Source organism: Poecilia mexicana, unplaced genomic scaffold (genome assembly GCF_051168715.1).
Source record: "Poecilia mexicana isolate PSO_F unplaced genomic scaffold, ASM5116871v1 scaffold_10, whole genome shotgun sequence".
Lineage (NCBI taxonomy): Eukaryota > Metazoa > Chordata > Actinopteri > Cyprinodontiformes > Poeciliidae > Poecilia > Poecilia mexicana.
Window position 1 is genome coordinate 9,498,578 of NW_028263379.1, and position 25,348 is coordinate 9,523,925.

Consider the following 25,348-nt stretch of genomic DNA (forward strand, 5'->3'; position numbering starts at 1 on the left):
CAGCTAAGCAGTTTAATTAAATTTAAGTGCAATACCTGAATGGCAGCTCGAGACAGTTTCTTTCTTAAGGTTAAACATTTTGTTTTTGTAAGAAACCTTTTGTTCAGCGTTAGCCAGCACACATCACCTGTCTGACAAGGTGTGTCCGACAAGGCAACAGACAAAATCAGTTACAGAATCTAAGATTGCAAATGTAATGTAGAAAAAAAATCAATCTCAAACAACATTAACAGGACAGTAGCAGATATGAAACAATCGGAGAATCACAAATAATTTTCAGCTGCAATGACAATGGAGTCGTCAGATTCAAAAGCATCATGCGGCTTCTTTTTTTTTCAGACGGAGACCCATTGGGCCAGTTTGCCATCGTCCAGGAGGACGAAGGTCAGTGGGGTCTGATTGTGAAGGAGAGCCTGGACCGAGAGACCAAAGGCCGATACACATTACTTGTGACTGCCACTGATGGGAAGTTTGAGGCTCCAGTTACTGTTGATGTTCATGTTTTGGACAGCAACGACAACAGTCCAGTTTGTGAACAGGTGAGTCGTTTCGCGGCATCTCTGACAGAACGCTGTTGCTTCGTAGATTCTGTGTTGAGCCACTCAGCAAATTTGCTTCACTGCTAGGATCTACTGAATGGTTAGGCAGTCCCAGATTTATTGTTAGGATCTTCTTTCACAAGGGATTACAAAGGAGGAGTGCTGTTTTTACAGCAGTACTTGCGCTATTGCACGAAATGTTCATAAAAGATGTCAAGGACAATTTAAAAGTTGAACGTTAAACTAGTCTTTAAAACGATGTTTAAAAAGTCTTGTTTTACATTTAATGTCGTCTCATACAAGGTGAGGTACATTTCCTCTTCTTATACAGGAAAGTAAGAGAAAAAAATATTTATATAGCTGTCATAGAGTGCTTTAGAAAGTACTGGAGACACATATATCTATTTGTCTCCAGTACTTTCTGGAGAAGCGGATTATTATGAGAGAAAATAACAAAATTAATAGAAACAAAGAAGCCTAAAGATGCTAACACCTTCAGGACATGGATATAGACAGAGCAAGCTTCTGGGTGAAGTGAAGGTGTTCAGGTGGGGTTGGTTGCTTCGGTCCTGATGGCACGGCGGTTGGCTTGACCGCTGTGCCATCAGGCATGCTTATATATATATATATATATATATATATATATATATATATATATCATCACCCCATAGATATATGTCAGTTTTTATTTTAAAGGATACTTTTAATCTGAGAATAATTTATTGAAAAAAATCCCTTTTCAGCTGCCTGCTGAAAACGTCTGAAATGATCGAAGCTCGTAAACACTGTCATTATCTCAGTGCCACCTGATCATTTTTCTCATCCTCTGTCTCTAGCTGGTGTACACAGAGGGGGTGATGGAGAACTCACCACCTAGGAAGTTTGTTCTCAAAGTTTCAGCTTCGGATCCAGATGTGGGAGCAAATGGCGAGATTTCGTACACACTGCATGGTCCAGACGCAGACAAGTTCCATCTGGATCCGAGAACAGGTATGATGGTGCCTGTTTGAGGTGAAAATAGGCATTCTCGCTCTGTGAGTGTCTGGGATAGTGATAACATCAACAATCTGCGGCTGTAATGAGCTAACAGGAGCCAAAGCAATTGTTATTGTCCAGCAGATCACTGACATCACTTCCTTTCATTCTGCCATAACATTTATTCTCACTTAAAATTCATACTGATTTTACAAATGAACCAGACGGTTTTCATTTTGTCATGTCCTTCTGAGAACAATCATCACTTTCACTGTAAAATAATAAGAAAATGTATTGGAGGTCACAAATTTACATTTTAAAATGTGTTGCCAAACTTTTTCCACTACTTTTGGAATGATAAATGCCAATTCCACTGTAGATAAACATGTTTCAATATCCGTAAGAATAAAATATTTTTTTACATACATATAAAATGTTGTTTGGTGATGAACTATTTCTGAATCCACCTGCCCTCAGGTGAACTGTTCACTCTGGCCGTTTTGGACCGTGAGACGCATTCGGAGTTCAACCTGGTGACGAAGGCGACTGACGGCGGTGGTCGATCCTGTCAGGCCGACATCCTGCTGATGATCCAGGACATGAACGACAACCCGCCCCTCTTCTCCTCCAGTCACTATGAGGTCACCGTGTTCGACAACACTACGGTTCGCACGCCGATCGCTGTTATATACGCCAAGGACCCGGACACAGGTGAGCAACTGCTGACGTTAAGAAATGGGAGATTTTCAGCTCTGTGAGAACAATGTATTGTGTGCCTCAGGTCCCAACATGCTGAGGTAAAACATTTGGCCTGGTATCACAAGCCTGGCTTTGTAAGTCTAGAATATGCATGTGGATAAGCATGTTTTTGCTGATCCCATACATAATGACATGCTAATCCATTTGCAACAGAATTAATTCTTCCGAAACTCCCCCTTGATACTTTGTCATTCTAGCTGTCTGCACAGAGATTTAACTCTCTTAACACTTAACCTCATGAGCTGAAAATCTGGAAATTATAAGTTTCTTTCAAATGTCCTTCTGCCACATGTCGACTTGCCCCTGGGCACTTAAGTTGCCTCTTGATGTGTGTCGGTGCGTGAATGTGTGCATATTATTGAGTTTAAATGGATGACTGTGGCTTTAGTATAAAGTGCTTTGAGTTGTATAAATTCAGTTCATCACTTAATACAAATTTTTACATCCTTGTTTGTTTTTAACAGTGTTCTTCTGTCAGCTGGCACTTCATTGTGTTTTCCGTACCAACTCTCAGTCTGTGTAAAATCATAACTTGCTGAGTGTAGCCTCCTCTTTAATCCCGTGTAACAACCAAACATATTGATGCATAACAGTGTTTTATGGGTTGTTTATAGATAAACCCAATTTTGTGTGTGTGTGTGCGTGTGTGTGTGTGTGTGTGTGTGCGTGTGCGTGTGTGTGTGTGTGTGTGTTCTTTTTTTTTTGAGAGGCTTGGGGAGATATGCAGATATGTAGATAGTTTATTTTAAGGCAGGTAGATAGTTTGTTTTGAGTGCTAAATTCAACATACAAACAAGTTTAAATCATCACTTGAGATTTGCAGCTTGAAGAGGAATCTTGAGCTCTACAGTCAACCAAAAAGAAATGTTTAGTTGGACTTGCAGCTGCTTTCTAGGTAATTGGCATCTGCTACTGCACCAAATGTCACTGTTGATATATCTTCAGTTAGGTAGAAAAACCTCTGACTGTTATTTCACTTTGAGCCTCATTCAAATGGAAAGCTCCCCACTACTTTTTATTTTATAGTAAACAGTACAAATAGCTATTGTAAAAAAACATAAAAGATTTGACTATAAAGCTTAATACTTTAGTAGTTTATTAGTTTAGTTTATTAGTAATACTTTATCAGAGTTTATACTAAACTCTAAATACTAAATATGGCCATGTAAAGAGAAACTGTCTTCTGAAGAATAAATATCTAGGGGTTGATCCCTTCACATCAGTGTAAACTGATTGTGTTTGTTACAAAGTGGAAAGCAGGGATATAATCATTCATATATATGTTAAAACTGCAATCACCACTCTTATCCAGAAGACGATATTCACAGGATATTTTCTTCTGTAAGGTGCTTTGACAGACAATGAGTAGATAAGGAGATTATGTAAGGGTCATGGAAATAACTGCTGAAACTCCCCCTTGAGTCACATTAAGGACCTCGAATACCTACTAGCTTGTTTTTAATCAACAGTGAAAGAAAGTTTCAGTTTTTCGTTTCAGTTGAAAGAGTGGTTGAAAAACCAAGAGTCTCATTTCTCTCTTTTTGAAACAGCGAAGCATTCTTATATCCTGGAGTTTAATGGTTACAACACATTTAGTGTCACACATTTGAAATTTTTATTTTTATTTTGGGAAAAAATATTTTGTTTTCTTTTGCTTTATTTTGCATGAAATTAAGAGACTTCTTTCCATTTTTAGATTTAGTTTCCATATCCAGTTTCAAATGGTCAAAATGCAAAAATAAAAGCTCTCAGTAGTATGTGGCCAAGAGGCATGTACCGGTCAGTTATTTGTACCAAGGTAAAAAAAGTTGATGGCAGCATCCAGATGTGGGAAGGCCACCATCTCTTCACAATTCAGTAACACATTTGGGAAGCAATTCACAGCATGTGGGTGAAGTAGCCAATAGTGTTTATTCTAGATTTTTCCTCTCTCTCTCTCCCTCTCTCTCTTTCTCTCTTTTTTTCTCTCTCTCCCTCCAAGATTATATTACAGGAGAACCTCTCACCCTCTCAGTGTGTGTTCTCAAGGGTTTTCTTATGCTGCAGTGGTGTGGGGGCCACTCAATGTTGCTTTTCCTGTTGATGATGATGAATTATGTGCATAGTTTATGTTGCTTCTAAAAAAATAATTGACACCATTTTGGCACATATAGAGTTAATACCGCAGGGGGACCTAAGGAAAAAGTTTTCTTCTTTAAAAACTTGCAGCAGAGCCCAGTCTGCACAGATGCGTTTGTCTGTTTGCAGTTTGAGTGTTGAAAGGTTTATGGTCAAACTTTGACGCACTGGCAAATATAAAGAAAGTAATCAAAGTGTCTGCCCATAAACCAGCTGGTACAGACTTTTTTTTTGGAAAGCGTACTTTGGCAGCTCAGCCACTCCTTTAGATGTGCAGCAGCTTGTCTTCACCTGCTCTCACAGCTTTCTCACAGATGAAACATAAAGATCAGCCTGTTTGAGGCTTTACTCTGTCTACTGGTGCATCAGTTTGCTTTTTCAGTGATTTGATTTATTTTCTTAATGAGTGAGCATCAGCAGACTTTTCAAATCCAGCTGCTGGCTTTTAAAGACCGAGACGGTTTTGAGAACAAATCTTAGTTTTTGAATGGAATACACTGAAGTGTGTTTCTGTCATGGCAACAGAAAGACAAACAGCTTAACCATCATCTTTCAAACTTTAGTCCAGTTAATCTGCAGAACACCTAAACTTCCTTGTGTGACTTAAGTTTGAATGTTTATGTGAAATTACTTGATGAAAATACGGACTTGAAAATCAAGTTAATTCACAAGAATGCTGCTGTTGTCAGTTTTTTCAGAGGCCTTATGAGTAGTCGCTGAACAAACAGGTTTTCTGTTGCTTTTTTCATGAATTGAAAAGGGGATTTGGTGCCACCATCTGTTGAGTTATTATCTATTATCTGGTTTGCTGCAGATAAGAGAGTGACATGCTTTGTATGAAATAGCAACACATTTTATCTTGCCACATAATCTCAGATAATTTCTTGCATTCTGAATTGGTTGAGGGGCAGCAATAGCTGGAGCTTGTCCATGAAATCATTTATCCAAAACTTGCAACCGACTGATGGTGATATCTGTGAAAACATAAATGGAAAAGACGCTCCATCTATGAAGGCTGCATAATGTTAATCCTATTCAAATCCCAGTTTGAGGCATTTACTGCTTGTTTTACTCTTTCTCTCTCTGCCCCTTTTACTTTTAAGCAACTGCGGAATAAAGATGAGAGTTGTCTTTAAAATGTGATTCAGTAATAATAGTAAACGACTGAGGATTAACGATTGTTTAGAGGTATTTTACTCCTTAAAATACCGCTTTCAACCATTTCTGTGCTTATTTTCAATAATACTTTCAATGGTAGTTAATTTGTTTGTCTCTTCCACCATGTTTTAGACTTTTAAGGGACAATTTACGTCATTTTGCACTCTCATCAGATAAACCAGAAAACTATTGATCTTTTGTTTTATTTCTGTTTAAAATACATTTTAAAATATAAGCTCTTTATTAAACATTTAGAAGTTTTTGAAAAATATTTAAATAAAAACGTATTTCTGCACAGGTCAAATTTAGTTGAGTTTCTCTTGTCTGTTTATTCTTCATGTTTGAGCTAAAGTACATCAAAATTTCTGTTTTTCAGGCATAAACTCCGAGGTGAAGTACTCCATGCTGGCAGGAGACCGTGGGTTCTTCTCTCTGGATGAGTTCTCTGGAGTCCTGCGGCTGGAGCGACCTCTGACCTCTGACACCCCACCAACATTTGAGTTGAAGGTCAAAGCCGCCGACCGTGGCCTGCCTCGCCACCTGTACTCTGTTGCCACGGTTACAGTGGATGTGGTTTCCCTGGACGACTATCAACCAGTGTTCCTGAGCTCGGAGTACACCGCCCAGCTTCCAGAGTCGTTGGTGGTCGGGTCTGAGGTGTTGAGCGTGTCGGCGCTCACCAGAGACGGGGGTGGTCCGGATCCCATCATGTACCGCATCATCTCAGGAAACGAGGATGGCCGCTTCCACCTAGACTCACAAACAGGTCAGAATGGTTTTTTTGTTGTTTTTTTTTGTCCACAGATTTAAAAACTGAATTAATTTTCTGAGGTGAATTCAAAAAATATGTATCTTCACTGGGTTGTGAGGACTGTTCTGTGTATGTCTTCAAAATTTTCATAAACTTTCAAATGAAATATGATCTAAAAAAAAAAAGCCTAAAATTAAAGTAAAAATGTAGAAGATATGATACGGAACAAAAGGAATAAGTAGATTTGACATTTCACAAAATAAACCAATTCATTTTAAAATACACACATTTCAGCTTTTCACATAAATATCTCTAAACAGAACAATAGAAAAAAAGCTTAAAATATGTGTAATTAAACGCAAAAGAATCAGAAAGTTTCCGGTCTGTAAAACTCAAAGAGTATTTCATGAGAGGAACAATAGCGTATTTGTTACTGTGAGAACTTTCTTCCATAGTGTATTAATATTTGAAATATGCTGTGGCCATGATGAATGGAGTGCCAGCAGTTCATTGTGTGGATAATTCATCTGCATTGTATTAGCACAACAAAGACAAACCAGGGAGCTGAAACTTTTGATCCAGAGAAAAAAGATTTTGATTTGATTTCCTTCAAGGTGGCTGGAGGCACCATCATTTTTTTATTTATATTTTTTTACTAAACTGTCAACGGAATATAGCAATTAGGACTTTTAGCAAATAAATTAATAAGTAACATTCCCCTGCGATGTCAACAGAGTGAAATGCTTTGGGGGGAAGTTATGAATGAGGTATGTAATGTAAAAGTCTGATGTATAATTAAAAGTCAGAAACATTCAAAGTTTTACTCAAACACGTCTGTTTTTTTTTCAAGGCTGTCTGAAAGACATCCTGCATTCACCCTTCTCATGTTTTAAATAGGAAGGACAAGCAAGCCTGACAGAAGAAAACACATTTGTTGAGACTCCTGAGAATGTAGAACTACCTCTGTGATATCTAAGTCGAAATATAGTTTAAGATTTCCGACTATTGAATTTAAAGCATCATGAATACATTTTGTTTACAGGAAACATTGCAGAAAATGTTTACCCTTTGATGTGATGCTTTATGTAATTATTGCAGTTTGAAACAAAGAAGGAATGAAGCCGTCATCTGTTGGCTTCACCAGTTAATCTCTTTCAAAACAATTGATAGAAAACAAACAGATCTTTGCAGAGCCGAATGAGGTATATTCAGTATATGATATGTAACCTTTTAATTTAGAAGAACAAAAGTTAATATTTTGCATAAAGTACATTTTTGTCTTTGTTGAATAGTATGAATAATTTAAATACCGGCAAATCCCTAATTTTTGCTCTCTTTGTCTCATACTCACAATATTCCAAACATTGTGCAATTTCTACAGTTGTGGCCATATGTTTTGTTATTATAAAAGGGACATAAATCCAAATTTTAACTAAACTTTTGCTCTCTTACAGTTGCACACAAAAACAAAACAAGAAAAAATAGAAAAACAGTAGATAAAAATGTATTTTATTTTCTGTGATTCACATAACCCACAATCACAGAATAATTTTGTAACATGAGCTGGTTTACCAGGTTTCCAAATTATTAAAATCTAATCTAAAAACAAGCAGAGATCACACCAAGTCATTAGAATGTATCCAATTACAGAGCACACAGATGTTCAAACCCCTTTTTTCTGCAGATATTGTGAAATTGTTTATAGGCCTTATTGTCCACCTATGTGGTTTACTCCTTTGTTACGTATTCAGCAATAATTCATTCTAATTAAAATGTTATATGTTACATAATAAATACTAAAATATTTTTCAATGGGACTCATTTGCCAGCATGCTGTAAACAAAACTGAGAGTCCCACGGAGCATTTTTCCATCATCTCCTGCAGTCTCTGCGCTCCTCCCAGATATTACTGCGTGTTACTTCCAGCTGTGAGCGTGAATCTCCTGCTGTGAAAGGCATGCAGGAACAGCAGCAGACGCTCAGACAGCCTGCATTTCCCCTGAATCTCCCAGGTGTTTTTAGATGTGAAAACAGTTAAGGACCCTAAAAATAACTGTAATATCTGCTGCTGAACTGATAAAACATCATTCAAAAAAGCATCACTGGTTGGTGAAGAATACATTAGATAATTTATATGGTTTTTGAATGAACTATGGATCCTTCGCTTGATAAGCAAGCATCTCCAAGTTGTCTTTAAAGGACATGTCTGTGGTCAGTAAATCTAACACTGGCTGTGGATCAGGAGGTGTTTTTCCAATATTAGACAGCAAGCAGTTTGTCTTGTCTGAAACAGGAGCCAGATGGATTGGGTCTAACCCTCATGGCAGCTTAATATTTCACTGAATCATCAGGAAAGATAAACTAATCATGTGACAAATAGGTGAGTTTATCTTCAAAAGCAGAGTAAGGGAGAAATAACTCAACAAAGTTCTGCGTGTCTGCAGTTTTCCAGAGGTAAATACTTCATTGTTTCAATTCAGCATGAAGAGCAAATGTTTCATGCCTGAAAGTTGGATTGGGCTTTGATCAACCAACAAATTGTGAAAAAATTAAAGTACATTCAGTAAATTCATGAATAGGTTTAAAACAAATTGAAGGACTGTTTGACTAAAAAGAGGAGAATGTACCACATGTTCTTAGCTGTACTGAGAATTAAAAATCTAAATTAATATGAGGAAATATTATGTTCGCTGAATGAACCTAAATTTGTACTTTCTAATGTCTCCACTGTGCTGTTTTTACACCATCTTGCAAAAAGCGACTTAGCATTTGAAGTGTTTCACATTTTTAACTGCCAATATCTTCCATGTGTTATTCTACTGGGTGATTTGGTGATAGACCACCACTGAGAACTGTGAAGAACAGTGAAGTGAAAGGAAAATAAAGGCACACATCTACAGGTAAAAATCCCAGTGTGTGGTACGCATTAGCATTCAAGTCCTTTACTCTGGCACCACTGCACATAATTGAGTGCAGCCATTTGCCTTCAGAAGTGAACTGATTAGTAATGTAATCTCAGTATAGACGCAGCTGTTCTGTGAAGACTTCTGAGGTTTGTTAAGAGAAAATTACAGAACAAAAAGCATCATGAAGACCAAAGAACACACCACAAAGGTTACAGAGGAAATGGTGAATCAGTTTAAAGCAGGCTTAGCTTATAAAACAATATCCTGAGTTTTGTTTTATTGCGACACCTACACACTATCGCCACAGAAATAGGTAACAACTAGACAATCTTCAACAACTTAATCCTCAACTGTTTATGGCAGCACACGATTTTATTTTTAAATTAAAAAAAAAAAATGTAAGACAGATTTGTACTAATCTTTTTTGAGCTCTGTGTTCCAGGGAAAGCAAAGTAAGCTGACTTGGTTTTTATTGTTTGTAGTTAATAACAAATTAATACCCTGCAGCTTCTTACGGGTGTTAACAGCCTTTGCTGTAGCTTCTCAAAGCGTGTTCACAATAAATGTGTGAGAAGTAGAAGCGTAGAAGCTGACAATGACAAACAATCCTCACTCAGTTACTTTGTGGGAAGTCACTTCACGCTGTGTGGAATGAACTCAGACTGCTCGGAGCAAAAATGTGAAACAAGTCCACACTGATAGAAACCTGGCAGCAGGAAGAAAAAGCTGCTGCTGTATGTTTATATCAAAGGCTTACTACAGTGCAGGGTTATAACAGGCAATCAAAAACATTAGCATAATTACTGTACGTGCACAAACATCTCACGATAACGGTGAGAGGGATCCATGAAAACCCCAGAGACATGCTGTGAAACTGTGGCTTCCAGTCTGATCCCTAAAGCTCACTGGAAAAGAGAAAATGTTTAACACCGATGTGTTATCTGGTGGTTTGGCCCAGATGTGTAAAAACCTCATCCTTTCACTGAATCATTTATGGTCTTTCTCCACAGGCTACCAGTAAGCTGCCATTTCAAACAATAAACAAAAGTACAAATCTCCTTCTTTCACTTTGTGGGAAGTTTTAAAATAAAGACTTATTTTAAATTACATCATAGAAGAGCAATTACCCCTGTTTGATGGTTGATAAATCACAGCTCAGCATTTAATAAAAAAATAAAATAAAAAAAAAACGCTCAAGGAACTGGAGATTAGTGCCACCTAATGGCCACTGGATCCTCAGCAGAAGGAAGATATAAAAAACTGCATATACCGTTTTACAGTTACCAACATGGGAGGCCACCAAGGCCGTGCTTTAAGTCCACTTCTGTTTTTGATACTCTTTTGATTCCAGTTCAGCCCTAACACCACTGTGGAATTTGCTGATATCAATCAACATCAAAAACTCTCTTACTCAAGATTGTTCTTATTTTAGGCACAGTTTTGTGAGTGATATGTGAAAAAGAAAGTCAGTCACAAGTTAATATATTCTCTACTATAAAGTAGAAAAGTGTGAAAGAAGAGTATGGATTTATTGTTAAACTGAGCTCTTGTGTGTTTGTTCTCTATGCAGAATTTGGTCTATAGAAAGTATTTTGTGCCATGTGTAGGTTTGATTTTTCTATCTTGGTTTTGAAAGTTGATATTTGTGTAGTCTTCTATTTGTAATTAAGTCATTTTTGTTTTAATTTAAAGTGATGTAGTTTATTTGTTCAGTATTTCAACAGGTTTTTCATCTAGTAACCTCTTTCTCATCATTTTAGCTCGGAGTTGCACAATATATTCAGTCACGATCATCACTGAATTTACAATATGTACACAAATGCTAAGGACTGTGTGGATGAAGTATCTGGAAGGCTATTGTATTTCGGGTGGCATGCATTCAAACTGCTTGCCAGTAATATATTTGGCTCGATGGACACACTTTTACTGTCTCACTGAGTTAAGTGATTTCAAAGTAGAAGTCATTATTTCTATCAAATCAGCTTATATATATATATATATATATATATATATATATATATATATATATATATATATATATATATATATATATATATATATATATATATATATATATATATGATGTCACTGCTGTTGGTCTCTTACACATATGAAAACAGATTTTCACTTCTTCCAATAATTTTTAGTTTAAGAATAAGAAGTGGAGGAACCCTGGGATAGTACAAATTATAAACAAGCAGAGACCTCTCAGTGGGAATTCTGCAAAAAAGAGAGAGATGTGTTTTATTGATACAAAAGGGAAAACAGAATCCCAGCCTGCATTTTCACAGTTGGATTGTAAATCGAAACAACAACGAATGAATAAATAACACGCCTTGGATCATTTTGACTAAAACTAGCTGCAGAAAATCCCTTTATCTCAGAAAAATCAATAAAATGAGACCCCCGTTCTTTGTATGGGCCACAAATAATTTACTCTCTGAAACATGGAGGTATTCGACTTTAGCAGAGTGGTGGATGGTTGTTTCGTGTTGTTGGAGCCTATTTTTGTTCTCTCTTAATAAGGTGTCTTTTGGCAGACTGGCTGGCAGCCCAAAACTGGGAGTGTGTTTCACCCACACTCTGCTAGATATGACGAGCTGCAGCAGGTAGGTACGCTCCGGGTCTGTGTGGGATAAGATGCCCACAATGAGACGTTCTGTTGCTTCACACTTGCTCAGTGTAACAAAAACAAAAAAAGGTAATAACCTCCACAGTTGTAGCATGTCCCATCTCCAAACACTGAAACCACTGTGAGTTTGTGTGATCTCACTAAAAGTTAAACAGAGTTAAGTTTTTTTGTTTACATCTGTGGTTTGGACTGTAATGAGTGGATCAGGATGTTCTGGAGTTAGAGCTGCGGGCTGTAATTTATTTTTTTTCTGTATGGTTTTGGATTACGGGTATTTATTGGTACTGCTCCAAGAAAGGCAAACATGTTTTGCTTATTTTCTGAAGATGAGAGGTGTATTTTTTTGCCAAGGATGTTTCATATTCTCTCTCATAGCCATTAACAGCATATTGGTTAAAAGGGAAAAATAAGATGTTTTAACAGAACAGAAATACTAAAATCTAAAACTGATAAGGAATTTAGGAGTTTGTTGTGTGCTAAGACTTTATCCTTCAAATTACAATCTCATTAAATCCACTAGATGTTCTTGTCTGTGATGTTAGTTTGATAGTTTGTGTTGCAAAAAACCCCACTAGCACTTTCTGCTAATGAAGGAAGTCAGTTGCCAGTTCAGAAATGTAAAATATCGTTTCAGGTATGATCTCTGAAAATACAATTTTATTACTAACATAGCTACCAATGTTTAAAATTTGTATTGTCTTTTATGTCAAAGTTATTGTGTAAAGTATTTTAAATTATGTCTTTTAAAAGTGTAATAGCCATAGAAACATTTTAATTGAACTTTTCTGTGTAAATTAATTAGATTTCATCAAGGATGTTGCCATAAAACTATCTATCCTCTTTCTGTGAGCTTTTAATAGCGACCAATTAAACATTAGTCATTATTAGAAACTAAAAAACTAAGACAGCAATCAGCACATAGACTGCTCATTGACAATGTAAGGATGGTTTGCTCTTGTTCTCTTAGCAACAAAAACGTATTTTCTCCTTTTGTCTCAGACAAAACATTTATATTGAGCAAATATTCAGCAGGTCAGATGCAAAAAGGCTTCAAACTGTCAGTGGTAAAGATGCTGACTCTTTAACAAACCAAACACATTGGTCACATCTTAACTGCTTTAGCTGTTTCCATAAACTGATGTTGGGCTTCACATGAGGATGACAGCAAACACACAGACAGCAGGCATTTATGGGGAGATTTATGTCTCCTTAAAGGTTAAACTAACATCTTTACTGAGCTCAGATGTACCACATGATTCCACACACAGGATGTGTTTCACTTATGGAAAATATCACCGTCCAAACCACATTCCCCTCACGACGAGAACACTCGTTTAAAGATGATAAAATGCCTGTCACTCCATATAATATTGACTCTGCATTTCAGCCTCATGTGTAGTCAGGCAGAGCATGGTTTACATAGGAGGTTGTGATGACAGTTCAGATGTGCAACACAAAGGAAATGCTTGGGAAACGGATAAAATGAAAGTCACTGAGATATCTGAAGATGTAAAATAAATTGATGTCTTCATAACTTTATGCAGCAGTTCTCATGTGAGTATTGTGCAATGTATAGCAAGTAAACCTCCAGTTCAAATTAGTCTTTATATTAATGATTTCTATCCTGAATGTATTCCTATCACTTGTAGAAAAGGCATCACAGAGGTCTTTAGCTGTTTAAAGTTTTAATATATAAATAGGAGAACTCACTTAATACTCTAAAAAAAAAACATAAATGAAAACATTTTTTTGAAAATACAATAGCACCAGACTACACTTTCTTGTGCTGTTGTGGTAACAATGACAGTATTAACATAAAAAAAAAAGATCCTGAGATCGTCTAAAGTAGAGGTAGACTAAAGATTGAAAGTTTTCTTCTCTGCACTGTTTACTTTGTCCTCCCAGTTGTTCACTTTTTGAGCCTGCACTTTAAAAGTTTCATTGCATCACATTAAGGGAAAAGCAGAACAGATGTGGGAAACCCTTAAGCACTTCTTTGTTCTTATGATAGCAGTCAGGTGTGAACTGCGGTCATCAAGGGTGCAAGACAGCTCTCTGTCAGTCCATCAAGCAGACATCAGATTTTTGTTCTGCTGTTCAAAGTGACTGATATCAAACTTAGTGTTTATGTCGTCATCTTACAGGCCTTCTCACCCTCATGGCTCCGCTGGACTTCGAGGTGTCCCGAGAGTACTACCTGTCCGTGGAGGGAAGTCGTGGAAAGTCTTCCCTCAGTGACATCACAACGGTTATCATCAATGTGACGGACATGAACGACAACGCACCAGTGTTCAGACAGGGCGATTACAGCGCTGAGATACTGGAGGATCTGACACCCGGGAGTCTGGTTATGAAAGTAAGGAATAAATACAATATATTGCAAAGTAATTAAACTGGAGAAACATAATTTGTCTTTATACATATGTGCTTTATCACTAAATTTAACAAGCTTTCTTCATACTATGTTAAATTGAAGACATTTTAAAACCATTATTTTTACATTTCTAATCTATCTTTTATCATTTGTAGACAAAATCCTGGACTTACATGAAAAAAATCTAATGCTTTCTTAAGGTACACAGTGAACTTCATGAAGATTTGAAGCACTGAAATCATTGTTTTCAGTCAAAGCTTATTAGATGTACATTTTTACAATTTAGTAATAGATAATGTAATTCAAAAAAATATATTATAATTCCTTAAACACACAAGAAAACCTTGTTAAAATTTTAAAAAGACGCGGAAGGTGAAAGACAAAATAAATTCATGTACAAAGACCTCATATAAGAAATCTGGAAGAATTTTTGGCTGAAGCGTGTAGAAAACCAGGTTGCACAATGAAAAGTTAATGAAGCAAAGATTTGATCATTTATGACATGTATACACACACAAAACTGATAATTGTGAGCCAAATAAAACATTTCATCAGGTAATGTTTAATTGCAGTGCAAGCAGATGTGATCTCACACAAATACACAACATGACAGGAGGTGACGAATGAGTCGAGCAGAGAGTCCTGACAACAGTTCGAACTTATGTATTGATCAGGGATTCAGGTGAGAAAGGTGCAGAAACCAGATTAAGCCACATGTCAGACGTCTCATCAGGGCGGCAGCAGATAATATGGCAATAACACAACTCAGCGACTCACTGGTTACAACGCTGTCATCTAACAGGTCAATGTTTTTGTCTCATGGCCAGCTGTTTCAGTTGTTTAATTCAGTGGTCCCCAATCCCCGGTCCGTTGACCGGTACCGGTCCGTGGACCAATTCTCCACCCCCCAACCCCCCGAGGCCGCAGCAAAATTTCCAAGTCTTGACCAGTCCGCGGTATTAAAAATGTTGGGGACCACTGGTTTAATTAACTACAGAAAGTTGGATTAAATTTTTTAAGTGAACTAAATTCAGAGAGAAACTGAAGGGTGAAACTAAGTCTTCATCTTCTGGGTCTGTTTTATGACCAAACATTTTTTCAAGATATTTTTCGGGGATTAATAGAATCTAGAAGAGAAATTACATTAAAGGAAAACTTGCATCTAATTTATTTAAAATAAACTCCAACAAAAGCAACTTCCATTAAAGTGTGGGTCATTATAGAACATATAAAGGACTGAAACAATCAACCACGTTGGTCAAAAGGTTGGTAGGTAATGCTTTGAAGCTTGAAAAATATCCTAACAAAACATGTTTAAGTCTTTCATTAAGTAGCAAAATATTAATAATTAAAGTCAATTGGATTTAATGGTTTGCAACAAAGCAATCGAATGTATCAGCTTATAGAATCCATCATGTGCACCCTATACTGATTGTTCCTGTAAATGTTTTCAGCAGTGAATACAAAAAAAATCAGATCGACAAAATCTTAAATGTTATGCTTTAGGTGTGACGTACTGTAGAAAATATAATACAAGTGATGGATTTTAGTTTTCTTGTTTTTATTTCTCTAAGACATGGAGAAAAGCTTGTGCCTGCCATCACAAAGAAAATATATAAATAATATATAATAATATAAAAAAAAATTTAAAAAAACATTTGCTTTGACTGTGATGTTTATTATGTATTCTTTCATTCCTATCAGGTAACGGCTTCAGACCTGGATGGTCCAATCAATAATCTGCTTCGGTACTCAATCGTTAGTGGAGATCTGCAGCAGCAGTTCTCCATCCACCCTCGCAGCGGTGAAATTTCTGTCCGCACAGCCCTGGACAGAGAAGAGGTCAGCGTGTGTGAAATACAAAAAAAAAAGAAAAACATTGAATAATGTGAAAACAAAAAGTGTTTTGTTAAACCCTGATTTCTGCTTTGCAGATCCCTCATTACTCTCTGACGGTGCAGGCAGCAGACGAGGGCAGGCCCCCTCTGTCATCGGCGGTCCTCGTCACCATCACTGTCATGGATGTCAACGACAATCCACCAGTCTTCTCTCAGGTCAACCACAATCTAGTGCTGCAGGTACGACAACCTGAATGTTTTGTGTTAAGCGTATTCACAGAAAGCAGGCAGACATTTTTGGTGGAACATGGCTCATTTGATGTTAATCCAGCTAATTGCTGAATCCTGAAAGATATGTCTGTGCAGATATTCCATCATCCATGTCATAGTAATCCACATGCTTTCAAAAACAGTTTCCAAATTTTTTGTGTGTGTGTTGTTTTCGGCGTGGGCCACCACATATTGGCTGCTGTACATTTTGTCCAAATGATGCATCCACTTTGCTGCTGGCATGAAAGAACAAGTTCTTCCTACGCTTTGCATTCAGCGCTCCCCTACAAAAGGATTGTTTTGAGAAGTAATGAAGTGCTTTATAGAAGTATAAGGGCTTGAAATAAAAAAGACACAAAAATATTATGCACATTAAGTTGATGCAAATCATCTTAACTCATTAAGTCACCAATGACCTTGATTTCTGCTGTCCTGTTTTAGTGTTTTAGATGTACCTTTTCCAGGCCTGAAAAGGAAAGAGAAATAAGTCTTTTTTTTTTAAGCAGCTTGTCTTTCATGTACTTTTTTTTTATTTGACCCTTTCAGGAACCATATGCACGTTTGAACAGGTTTTGCCACTGTGTTTTGATTCGTTGCAGCCACTGTTTTGTGCACAGAGATATCTTTCACGTCTGTCGCTTAAAAAAACAAAAAATGGCTGCACACCCTGCTGCACACACAAAGCACAGCTTTGACAAACTGTCATGAACCAATACATCAGGAGACAAATAAAGAATTCCAGCAAGAACACACAGGAATAAGCCGCCGCCTCCTACAAAAAAAAAAAAAAAAAAATACATATATATATATATATATATATATATATATATATATATATATATATATATATATATATATATATATATATATATATATACACACCAGTGTCCTGAAGAGCTACAGCTGCATTCATGTGTGATATTTGACGACTCTGTGTAAAAAAAGGCACAATGGGAATAAGAGGATGAGCAAAAAATGCAATGCCTCCCGCAAAGTGCCTCATGCTGTGGTCACTTTGTTTACACGGAGAAAAAGGGGCAGACAGTATTCCCAAATATTCCCTGACATGCTTACATAGAGATACCGTAGCCAGTGATAATTAAAGAGAAATTACAAATGACTTATTTTGTTTATTTTGGATCATTGACTTGATCCAAAACAAGAGCACACAGATTTGTTTCTGGACTTTGAATTCAAACATCAGCGGGATCAGCTATCATGATTGTCACTGTGTTCAACCTTTTTGCTTTAAACCTTTTATTACACAGCCACGTCTGCTGAGGTGGAAAAAGACTTTTAACGGGCAATTTACCTACACCTTAGCTCCTGGGAACGCATGTATTTCACAATGTGTCAGTTTTCCACATGGCTGTGTATGTTTGTTTATAAATCTGCTCCTGGCTAGCTGTGGTTGTTGCTCATTGACAGTGTTTTATCTGCCAGCTCTTCATCACTTTGACTGCTGCAGGTTTGCCAGCTCTCTTCACACCATCCAGCCACGGGAAAGCTTGGTCGTGAGACCAAACTTTGCCAAATGTCGTCTGTGGATGAATCCAAAGTCTTTGAAATGCTCTCATGTGCTAACGCCAGCTCCGCCTGATGAAGGCGCTCTGATTGCAGTGAGCAGATGGATGCGGCTGCAGACGGTCTGAGGAGTTGTTAATTTTTACAGCCAGGTGCTGCAGATCGACAGCGGCCTGGGTTTCCTTTTTGGCAGTTAATTACAGTCTTTGTTTGACTATTTGTCACCTTCAGACGTCTGCTTTTACGAGAGGCACATCTGTGTGGGGAAGTGAAGCTGCCACTATAGGCTGGAGTTGAGTTTGAAATCTTCACTAAAGCCAGCAGTTTGACAAGTGATTCATTTTGGTTCCCAGAACCCCCACAGAGGAAGCCACAGAAGATATAAAGCAAGAGAGATTCTACTTTGCTGAGGAAGATTGTCTCCACTGAGCAGTGAAAACAATCTGAAGACCTTCAAATATACCAGGATTAAATTGTTCTGCTTAGAGCCTATTTGCAGATTCAGCCGAGTCGGGTAAATTCTGGACTATGGTTTACTAAAATCCCAATTGAATTTTACGTCTTTTTGCATAAACCACTTTCTCTGTATCAGCGTGCATTCCTCGTTCTGAATAATTTCCTAGAGAGTAACTTTTGCAGACAAACATTTTGTTCAATTGCAGTCTGATTTTAACTTCAGTGAAGCCCCGGGGTTTTGGATGAATATTATTTTTTTTTACTTCAGGTCCTTAATGGACCGTCCTGAAGTGAAAGTATTTAAATGTAGGCCAAAATAAAAGCTGTTTGAATTTTTCTCAGCTTGAGTGAAAAAAGAGGGGGGAAGAATAAGAAACATTTTCAGTACAATAAATACCTTAAAGTTTTTTGTTCTTTCATGTTCTACTTGTTGGTCATGAACTATTATTTTATAGCAGCTTGTACCAGAATGGTAAGCACATGCCTTTTTGTAAAATAATTTAGATCTTATGAAAACCTCAGTCTGATTCACCTCTAACTTTTTCAAACTATTTTAAAAATAACATCTTACTATTTGTCGGATCAGTAAAGTGCATCTTCACATTTACCTTTAAAATGTTCTTTATTTCAAGACTCACTTTGTCAAATGATAGTGGAGTTGTCTGAAAGTTGCAGATCAGGGGCCCTGGCACTCATCTGTAGGTGAGCCTAGTATTAAGGTACAGAATGGACCAGGTGACATTTTTAATCTGCTGCACCTACTGAGACGCCTACAAAGAAGTTTAGGATCAAGTACATTAGAGAAGCGATGATGGTTGGATGTCTGTTCCTGGGGATTCAAGATTTGTCTGGATGTAAACATGATATTAAAGGCTTATCTGTGGTCTTTGAATGAAATTCACCTATCTGTGTTTCTCTAATCCTAAATAGGAACACAAAAGCCTTCTGCATTTTATGTGGATCTGTTTGGTCTATAAGCAAATTGTAGCAGGTGTGGTCATATAGGTAATAAAATGTGTTACTCCGCTGCTTCATAAAACCACAAATATGCAGACAGAGGAAAGGCTCAAACTGCTTGACACTTTGTTTTATCTTAAGTTAATTAGGCTTTTGTGTCAACATTGTAATTCTTGTGTTCAGCAAAGCCTGAGGTACAAGACCAGCTTTCAACATTTACAACACATTCGACCGTTTTGGTCACAGTCTGCTGCAGCTTTCTTTTAACAGACCTGACTCATAATGTGACGCATGCTTTAATTTAAATTGCTAACACAGCACATGGGTTGGTGCATGTGTTAGCCCAATAATTCCACATTTTGTGTTCCTTTCCTGCCATCCATCTCCGGCAGAGTGCTGTTCTGAGACTGATAGCTTTGTTTTGTAAGGGGCCACTGGTTTCTAATAGCATTAGGACACAATGAAAAGAAGCTCCAACTGAATATGTAATTCATCACAGCAAACATGTTTTGAGCTCTTTCAGTAAAGCTTAGCATCTTTTGTGAAGCACAACATATTAAATTCAATTGAAAAGGCAAACTTGTTATTAAAATGAAACCCATAAACTTGTTTAATTTGGTCAAGTTTTTCAGAAATTGTTATAAATGCACTGTTGATTTTCAATACACACTTTTGGAAGATGAATGAAAATCTGAAATAAAAAATAAATTTCTTGTAGGAGGGCGAGTCCATCGGCAGCAGCATCCTTCAGCTTGTTGTGACGGATAAAGACACTCCAAAGAACGGCCCGCCTTTCTCCTTCCACATCCTCAGTGGCAACAGTGACCGCCGTTTCCATGTCGACCAGGGTGGTCTGTTGTCTCTCTCTGCACCTCTCAGGAAGAAGAACAAACCCTACCATCAGCTGAAGATCCAGGTAAGAAGGGCCACTACATTTCTGTTTTTCCTCTTCCACTTCTGTCTGTTGCCTCTCTTTCCACTAAGCTGCTTTCTCCCTCTTTACCCAGTGGACTGGAAACAAATACACTGCAATTTCTGTCAAAGTCTTCATGTCACTTCTGACATTGAAATTTCTGTTTTCACATTGTCAGTAAAACCACAAAAAAAGAAGAAATTGTGATCCTACTGTTTAAATCTGCTGAGTTTACCTTGTAGCCTCAGCTGCTGTCAGAAAATTAAAAGTTTGCTCTGGGAAACCTTAAAGCTATAACATAACTTAAAAATCTGTTTTTGACTTATTTGTTGAAAGCATCACATTGCCGTGACAGTATTTTTTGAGACAGATAATCTGTGACAAAAACTATTCCGATCTGCAAAAATGCATCACTCTCAGTCGAAACCAACCGATCAGAGCCAGGAAGAAGATCTTAGTGCTGTCAATCAACTTTGTGTAAATTTTGCTAATGGTGGAGAAACAACTCATTGTTACAGAAAAGCTCTTCTGCCTGTAATTGGTGGCCTTGCTAACGAGCCTGAGCTAACAGGCTCTGCTGTTGGGAACAAACCGTAGCACAGCAGAGAACAAGGAGAAAGTGTGAGCAGCGCATACACAAGAATGATTGAGAATGCAAAGACCCTCCTCCTGTTTCTGATTGGTTGTGTCTGACCAACCAGTGCATTTCTGAAGTTGATACTGGAAGTACTGGGTAAATAATTTTTTTCACAAATTATCTGTCTTATACAGACACAACAGTGACATTTTTAACAAATATTTAAAAAACAATTTTTTCCTAAAAGTTACATACTGTTGCTGGAAAAACAAACATCTTCCATCTGTATTCAATGACCTAATTTGTGTTCATTAAATCAAATAAACTGACTTGATTAGAAATATGAAAATGTGGCAAATTTTTAATTAAAATTTTAAATTTAATTAAAATTTTAAAATTAAAATTTTGTTTCTGTTAATTCTGGCAATCTTATCTTGCAGTGAATGAAAGGTTTCCTTAAACACTTCTTTTGCATAAATTACAGCACCAATACTGTGTGACATTAAGGCGATCATCCTGTGGTTCTGCTGAAGAAGTCCAGCTTGCTTGGATAGCAGTGTTTGTAGTGTTGTGTTTGATCAAGAGAAAGATGAGAGCCTTGAGTGTCTTTTAGAAACTCCACAGTTTCTCTGGATTAAGATCAGACCATTTGGCATTTCAACCCCAGTGTTATTGTGGTCTTTAAACAAGATGGTGGTAATGTTGTGAGTGTGGGAAGGTACCAAATTCTCCTGGAAAATGATATCAGCATTTCTGCCAACGATGTCAGGAAAAGGACAAATGAAGTGTTCCAGGAAGCTGGGCTGACTTTGACCTGAATATGAAGGCCAATACCAGGAAATGACTTGATTCCCCAAATCATCACTGACTGAAAATTCACACTGAACCCTTAAGCATCTTTGATTCTGCGCCTCTCAGCTCTTCATCCTGACTCTGGGGCCTTGATTTCCAGTTACTCATTTCATCTTAAAAAAGGACTTTGGACCACTAAGCAACAGTCCTGTCCATTTTCCCCTAAGCCTAAAGTAAATGCTTTTAATTCAGGAGCGACATAACAAGGAATGCAACAGATGTAGCTCATGTCCTGGATATATTTATGTGTGGTGACTCATGCAGCACAGACTCCAGCTGCAGCTCATGCCTCGTGAATTTCCTTGAAACTCTTGAAAGAGCTTCGCTCTACAATCCTCTTAAGGCTGTGGTTATCCCCTTTGCTGTTTCTTCATCTCTTTTCTGACACTTTCACCCCCCTTCCACATGCAGACATTTTATTTGCTTAGATAAAACAGCTTGAGAGCAGTCAGTTTCTTTAGACATACTCTTTTGTGGGTTTCTAGTTTGTGAAAAGTATCAGTGAGTGTCTGCTGGACAGCTGTCAAGTCAGGAGATTTCCCTATGATTGAGTAGCCCTTGTTTTGTGCTCAATTTTGCTAAGAAATTGAATTTTTAACATGTGAAACATAAGTGTTTTTAGTTGATTTTAACTCCCTATTTGAATTACTAAAATGGAATTAGTTCCTGTAATATAATGTAATGATTATTTTAAAAACTTTGAAATACTTTAGACTTAAGTCATTTTCATGCAAGAGTTTAGTTTTTAGTGATGTATTAGTTTGAGGAAAGAAAAAATAATAAACAAAATCAGTTTAGCAGGAAAACAATATCTGTTAAAAGTGCCATACTTTAAAAAAATGCAATTGTGTGAAGGAAAGGGTGAAACCATTGCATTTTTTTTATTCAGGTAACAGACAGTGGTCACCCTCCGCTGTCTTCTATCTGTGTGATCAACATCAACGTCACTGAGCAGAGCAAGTATCCTCCCACCGTTGTCCCCCTCGAGGTCTTCATTACTACCACTGGAGGGCTATTTGCAAATCGGGTCATCGGCAAACTCCACGCGTCGGATCAGGACCTGCAGGACATCTTGACCTACAAGATGGTTTCACAAAAGCCAGAGGGCCAAAGGTTCTCCGTGGACCTGACTGACGGTAAAATCTGGGCGGATGAAAACCTGGAGGTGGGCTCGTATTCGCTGAACATCAGCGTGAGCGACGGGAAGTTTACTGTCTGGGCAGAGGTCAAAGTTCACATGTGGGCAGCCAATCAGAGAGTGCTGGACTCTGGCCTGACGCTGCAGCTGGTCGGGATGTCACCCGAGGAGTTCCTGGGAGATCACTGGAGAGGCCTCCAGCGCAAAATGGCGCAGTCTCTTAGCCTTCCCAAACAAGAGCTCTATCTGGCCAGCCTGCAGCAGCTGCCTGACACCAAGGCCCTGGAGGTACTGCTGGTCCGCAGGCCTGAGGGAGGACTCGTTCAGTCGCTGTCAGGGAGCAAACTCGAAGGTGAGCTGTCAGCACAATTACTTCTTTATAAGGCTACATTCACACAGCAAGTCTTTAATTCATACTACTAGTTAAACCCAGCTGCAAAGAGACTTGTGCATGGTTTACATCCTTAAAGTGACCAGCATGCACAGAATGGGCAGAACTTTGACATCACTGTTTACAGAAATAATAACGGATCGAACCATTTATGGATCAATTTTAAGGTTTATTCCTCAATAGGAGTCGATAGTATTGTCATGAGATTGCAACAAGAAAAAGTCAGCTAATAAAATGAAAGCACAACTAATAGCAAAGGCTCTGTGTGGATGTGTAGTCAGAGTCAGGAGTGGTGGGATTGTGATGTGATGCCCTTCAGTGACACAGATGTCTTTCATAATTTTTTAATCATAAACTTCAGCCATTGTTTACATCCTAACTTATCAAGTCAGGTGCAGAATTATGATACATTTCCCTCGTTAATGACATAAAAGCCAGATAAACTGCGACGTGACCATTCAGACTGCTGACATTGTGTAAACAATTGGATACACATCTGAATTAGTAACACATATGGAAGTGTTTTTTGGGGTTAAAAAGATTGGAATTGGCCCGTTAGACGGCTGCGAATGGGCAAAATAAAGGCAGATTTGGGTCGCATTTGCCTGCTGAGTGAACATAGCCTAAGACCTGTGTTCATGGCAGTGCGTACAGTCTGAATGTGAACACTTTGATTTAGGTGTTTTAGCAGAGATGGAGGACTCCCTGGGCCTCAAAATTCCCAAGGTGAGCCATGAAGGATGCGTGGAAGCCAGCTGTCTGGCGAGAGGCTGCAGGAACGCCGTGCTGCTGTCAGGAGCGAAGCTGAGCCATTTCACCACAGCCAGAGCTGGTTACATCACACCGCAGCACACCTGGGAGAGCGTCTGCTCCTGTAACGGTGCGTCACTCTGTCTCTCTGTCAGTGTGTGTCTGAGCTTCAGAGAGACAGCCATCAGAGATGGTGCTGATGTGAGATCGTGTGAACCGCAGAGAAAGTTGTGGTTCTGGAATGGAAACGCTAAAGTTTGCTAACACAAACTATTCAGAGCGTCTATCGCTCTGAATATCTGGGTGTGCAACCCCAAAGTTCATATAAACTTTTATAGTCGTTCCAGTTTAAAACAGTGGAAACATACATAACAGAATGAGCTCTACATGAGCTTCAGCAATTTCATATAGCACAGAGTTTTTAGCTTCAGACTCATCCAAATGTGATGGAGAAAATGGAGCAGAGAAAAAAAATACTTTCATTATTTTGCTTTCATTAAACAACATGTTTAAAAGATTTTTTTTTAAAGCAAGTAATTATATGATCAGTAACTAGAACTGCAGGAAAATAAAACTGAGAGTTGCTCAGTCTCTGGTATGAAAAAATCAGAGATTTTATTTGTAAGCCATATTACTCAGCGCTATGTTAACATTAGTTTAAAAAGTGATGAAAAAACATAACATAACATAACATAACAAGCCTGTTGATTTTAGGCTTAGTAAACTGAAAAGCACACAGACATTTTGCAGGACTTCTCATCTCTGAACATAATTTACAGACAGCCAGATCCATCCCCATCCCTCCAAAAGATGTTTAATTTAAGTGGTCCCTTGTTTGACCTGATTAGGTCCGTATTGGGATTATACTCACCGTACTGCTGTGTCAGATAGATTCCCTGCCAGCCTCTTTGGCTGTCACACTGAGCTGTAACAAGTTTAAAGGTTTGACAGCTTCATTTGCTGATAAATGTATTTTATTTGGTGATAAAACAATGGGAAACAAATATTAGAGTGAGACAGAGGTAATGGAGAGAGAGAGATTGTTTCGTTATCAGAAAATTGAGCCAAGATATTGTCCTCACATCCACACACAAACACACACACAAAAGGCTGCTGTGTCAGTGCTGGTTTATTTTGATGAAATGCTGGCAGAAATCTCTCCTCTGCACCCTGCCAACACTTTCCTGCCAGAGTAAAGCGCTCTGTTGACACAGAATCTAACAGCCTGCGCTGTGCTTCTATTATACACACACTCAGACACCAATAAAGTGTGAGTGTGGCTCACAAGAACCATAGACGCGAAGCTTGGATGCTAACCACTTCTTTCAATTTGATGGCTGCTGCAAAACCTCAGCAACCGCTGCCCTACATGATCCTTTCCCTATGTACAGAATAGTTGAAACTTGATGTTGATATGCACTGTATACAAAGACAATTTTTACTCACTGCCTGGCATTGAATTAGACTATA

The 25,348-nt window shown here is 38.0% G+C and overlaps 1 protein-coding gene across 1 annotated transcript in view; it reads left to right on the forward strand.

Moving 5' to 3' along the window:
* The window catches only part of fat2 (FAT atypical cadherin 2), a 94,236-nt gene that overhangs the window by 49,641 nt on the left and 19,247 nt on the right, over nucleotides 1–25,348 (forward strand). The window contains exons 13-22 of the mRNA XM_014997806.2: nucleotides 340–539; nucleotides 1,376–1,529; nucleotides 1,992–2,225; nucleotides 5,926–6,315; nucleotides 13,983–14,194; nucleotides 15,917–16,054; nucleotides 16,147–16,290; nucleotides 19,976–20,173; nucleotides 22,489–23,089; nucleotides 23,808–24,008. Coding sequence (XP_014853292.2) covers nucleotides 340–539; nucleotides 1,376–1,529; nucleotides 1,992–2,225; nucleotides 5,926–6,315; nucleotides 13,983–14,194; nucleotides 15,917–16,054; nucleotides 16,147–16,290; nucleotides 19,976–20,173; nucleotides 22,489–23,089; nucleotides 23,808–24,008 — 2,472 coding nt within the window. The remainder of the gene's footprint in view (nucleotides 1–339; nucleotides 540–1,375; nucleotides 1,530–1,991; nucleotides 2,226–5,925; nucleotides 6,316–13,982; nucleotides 14,195–15,916; nucleotides 16,055–16,146; nucleotides 16,291–19,975; nucleotides 20,174–22,488; nucleotides 23,090–23,807; nucleotides 24,009–25,348) is intronic.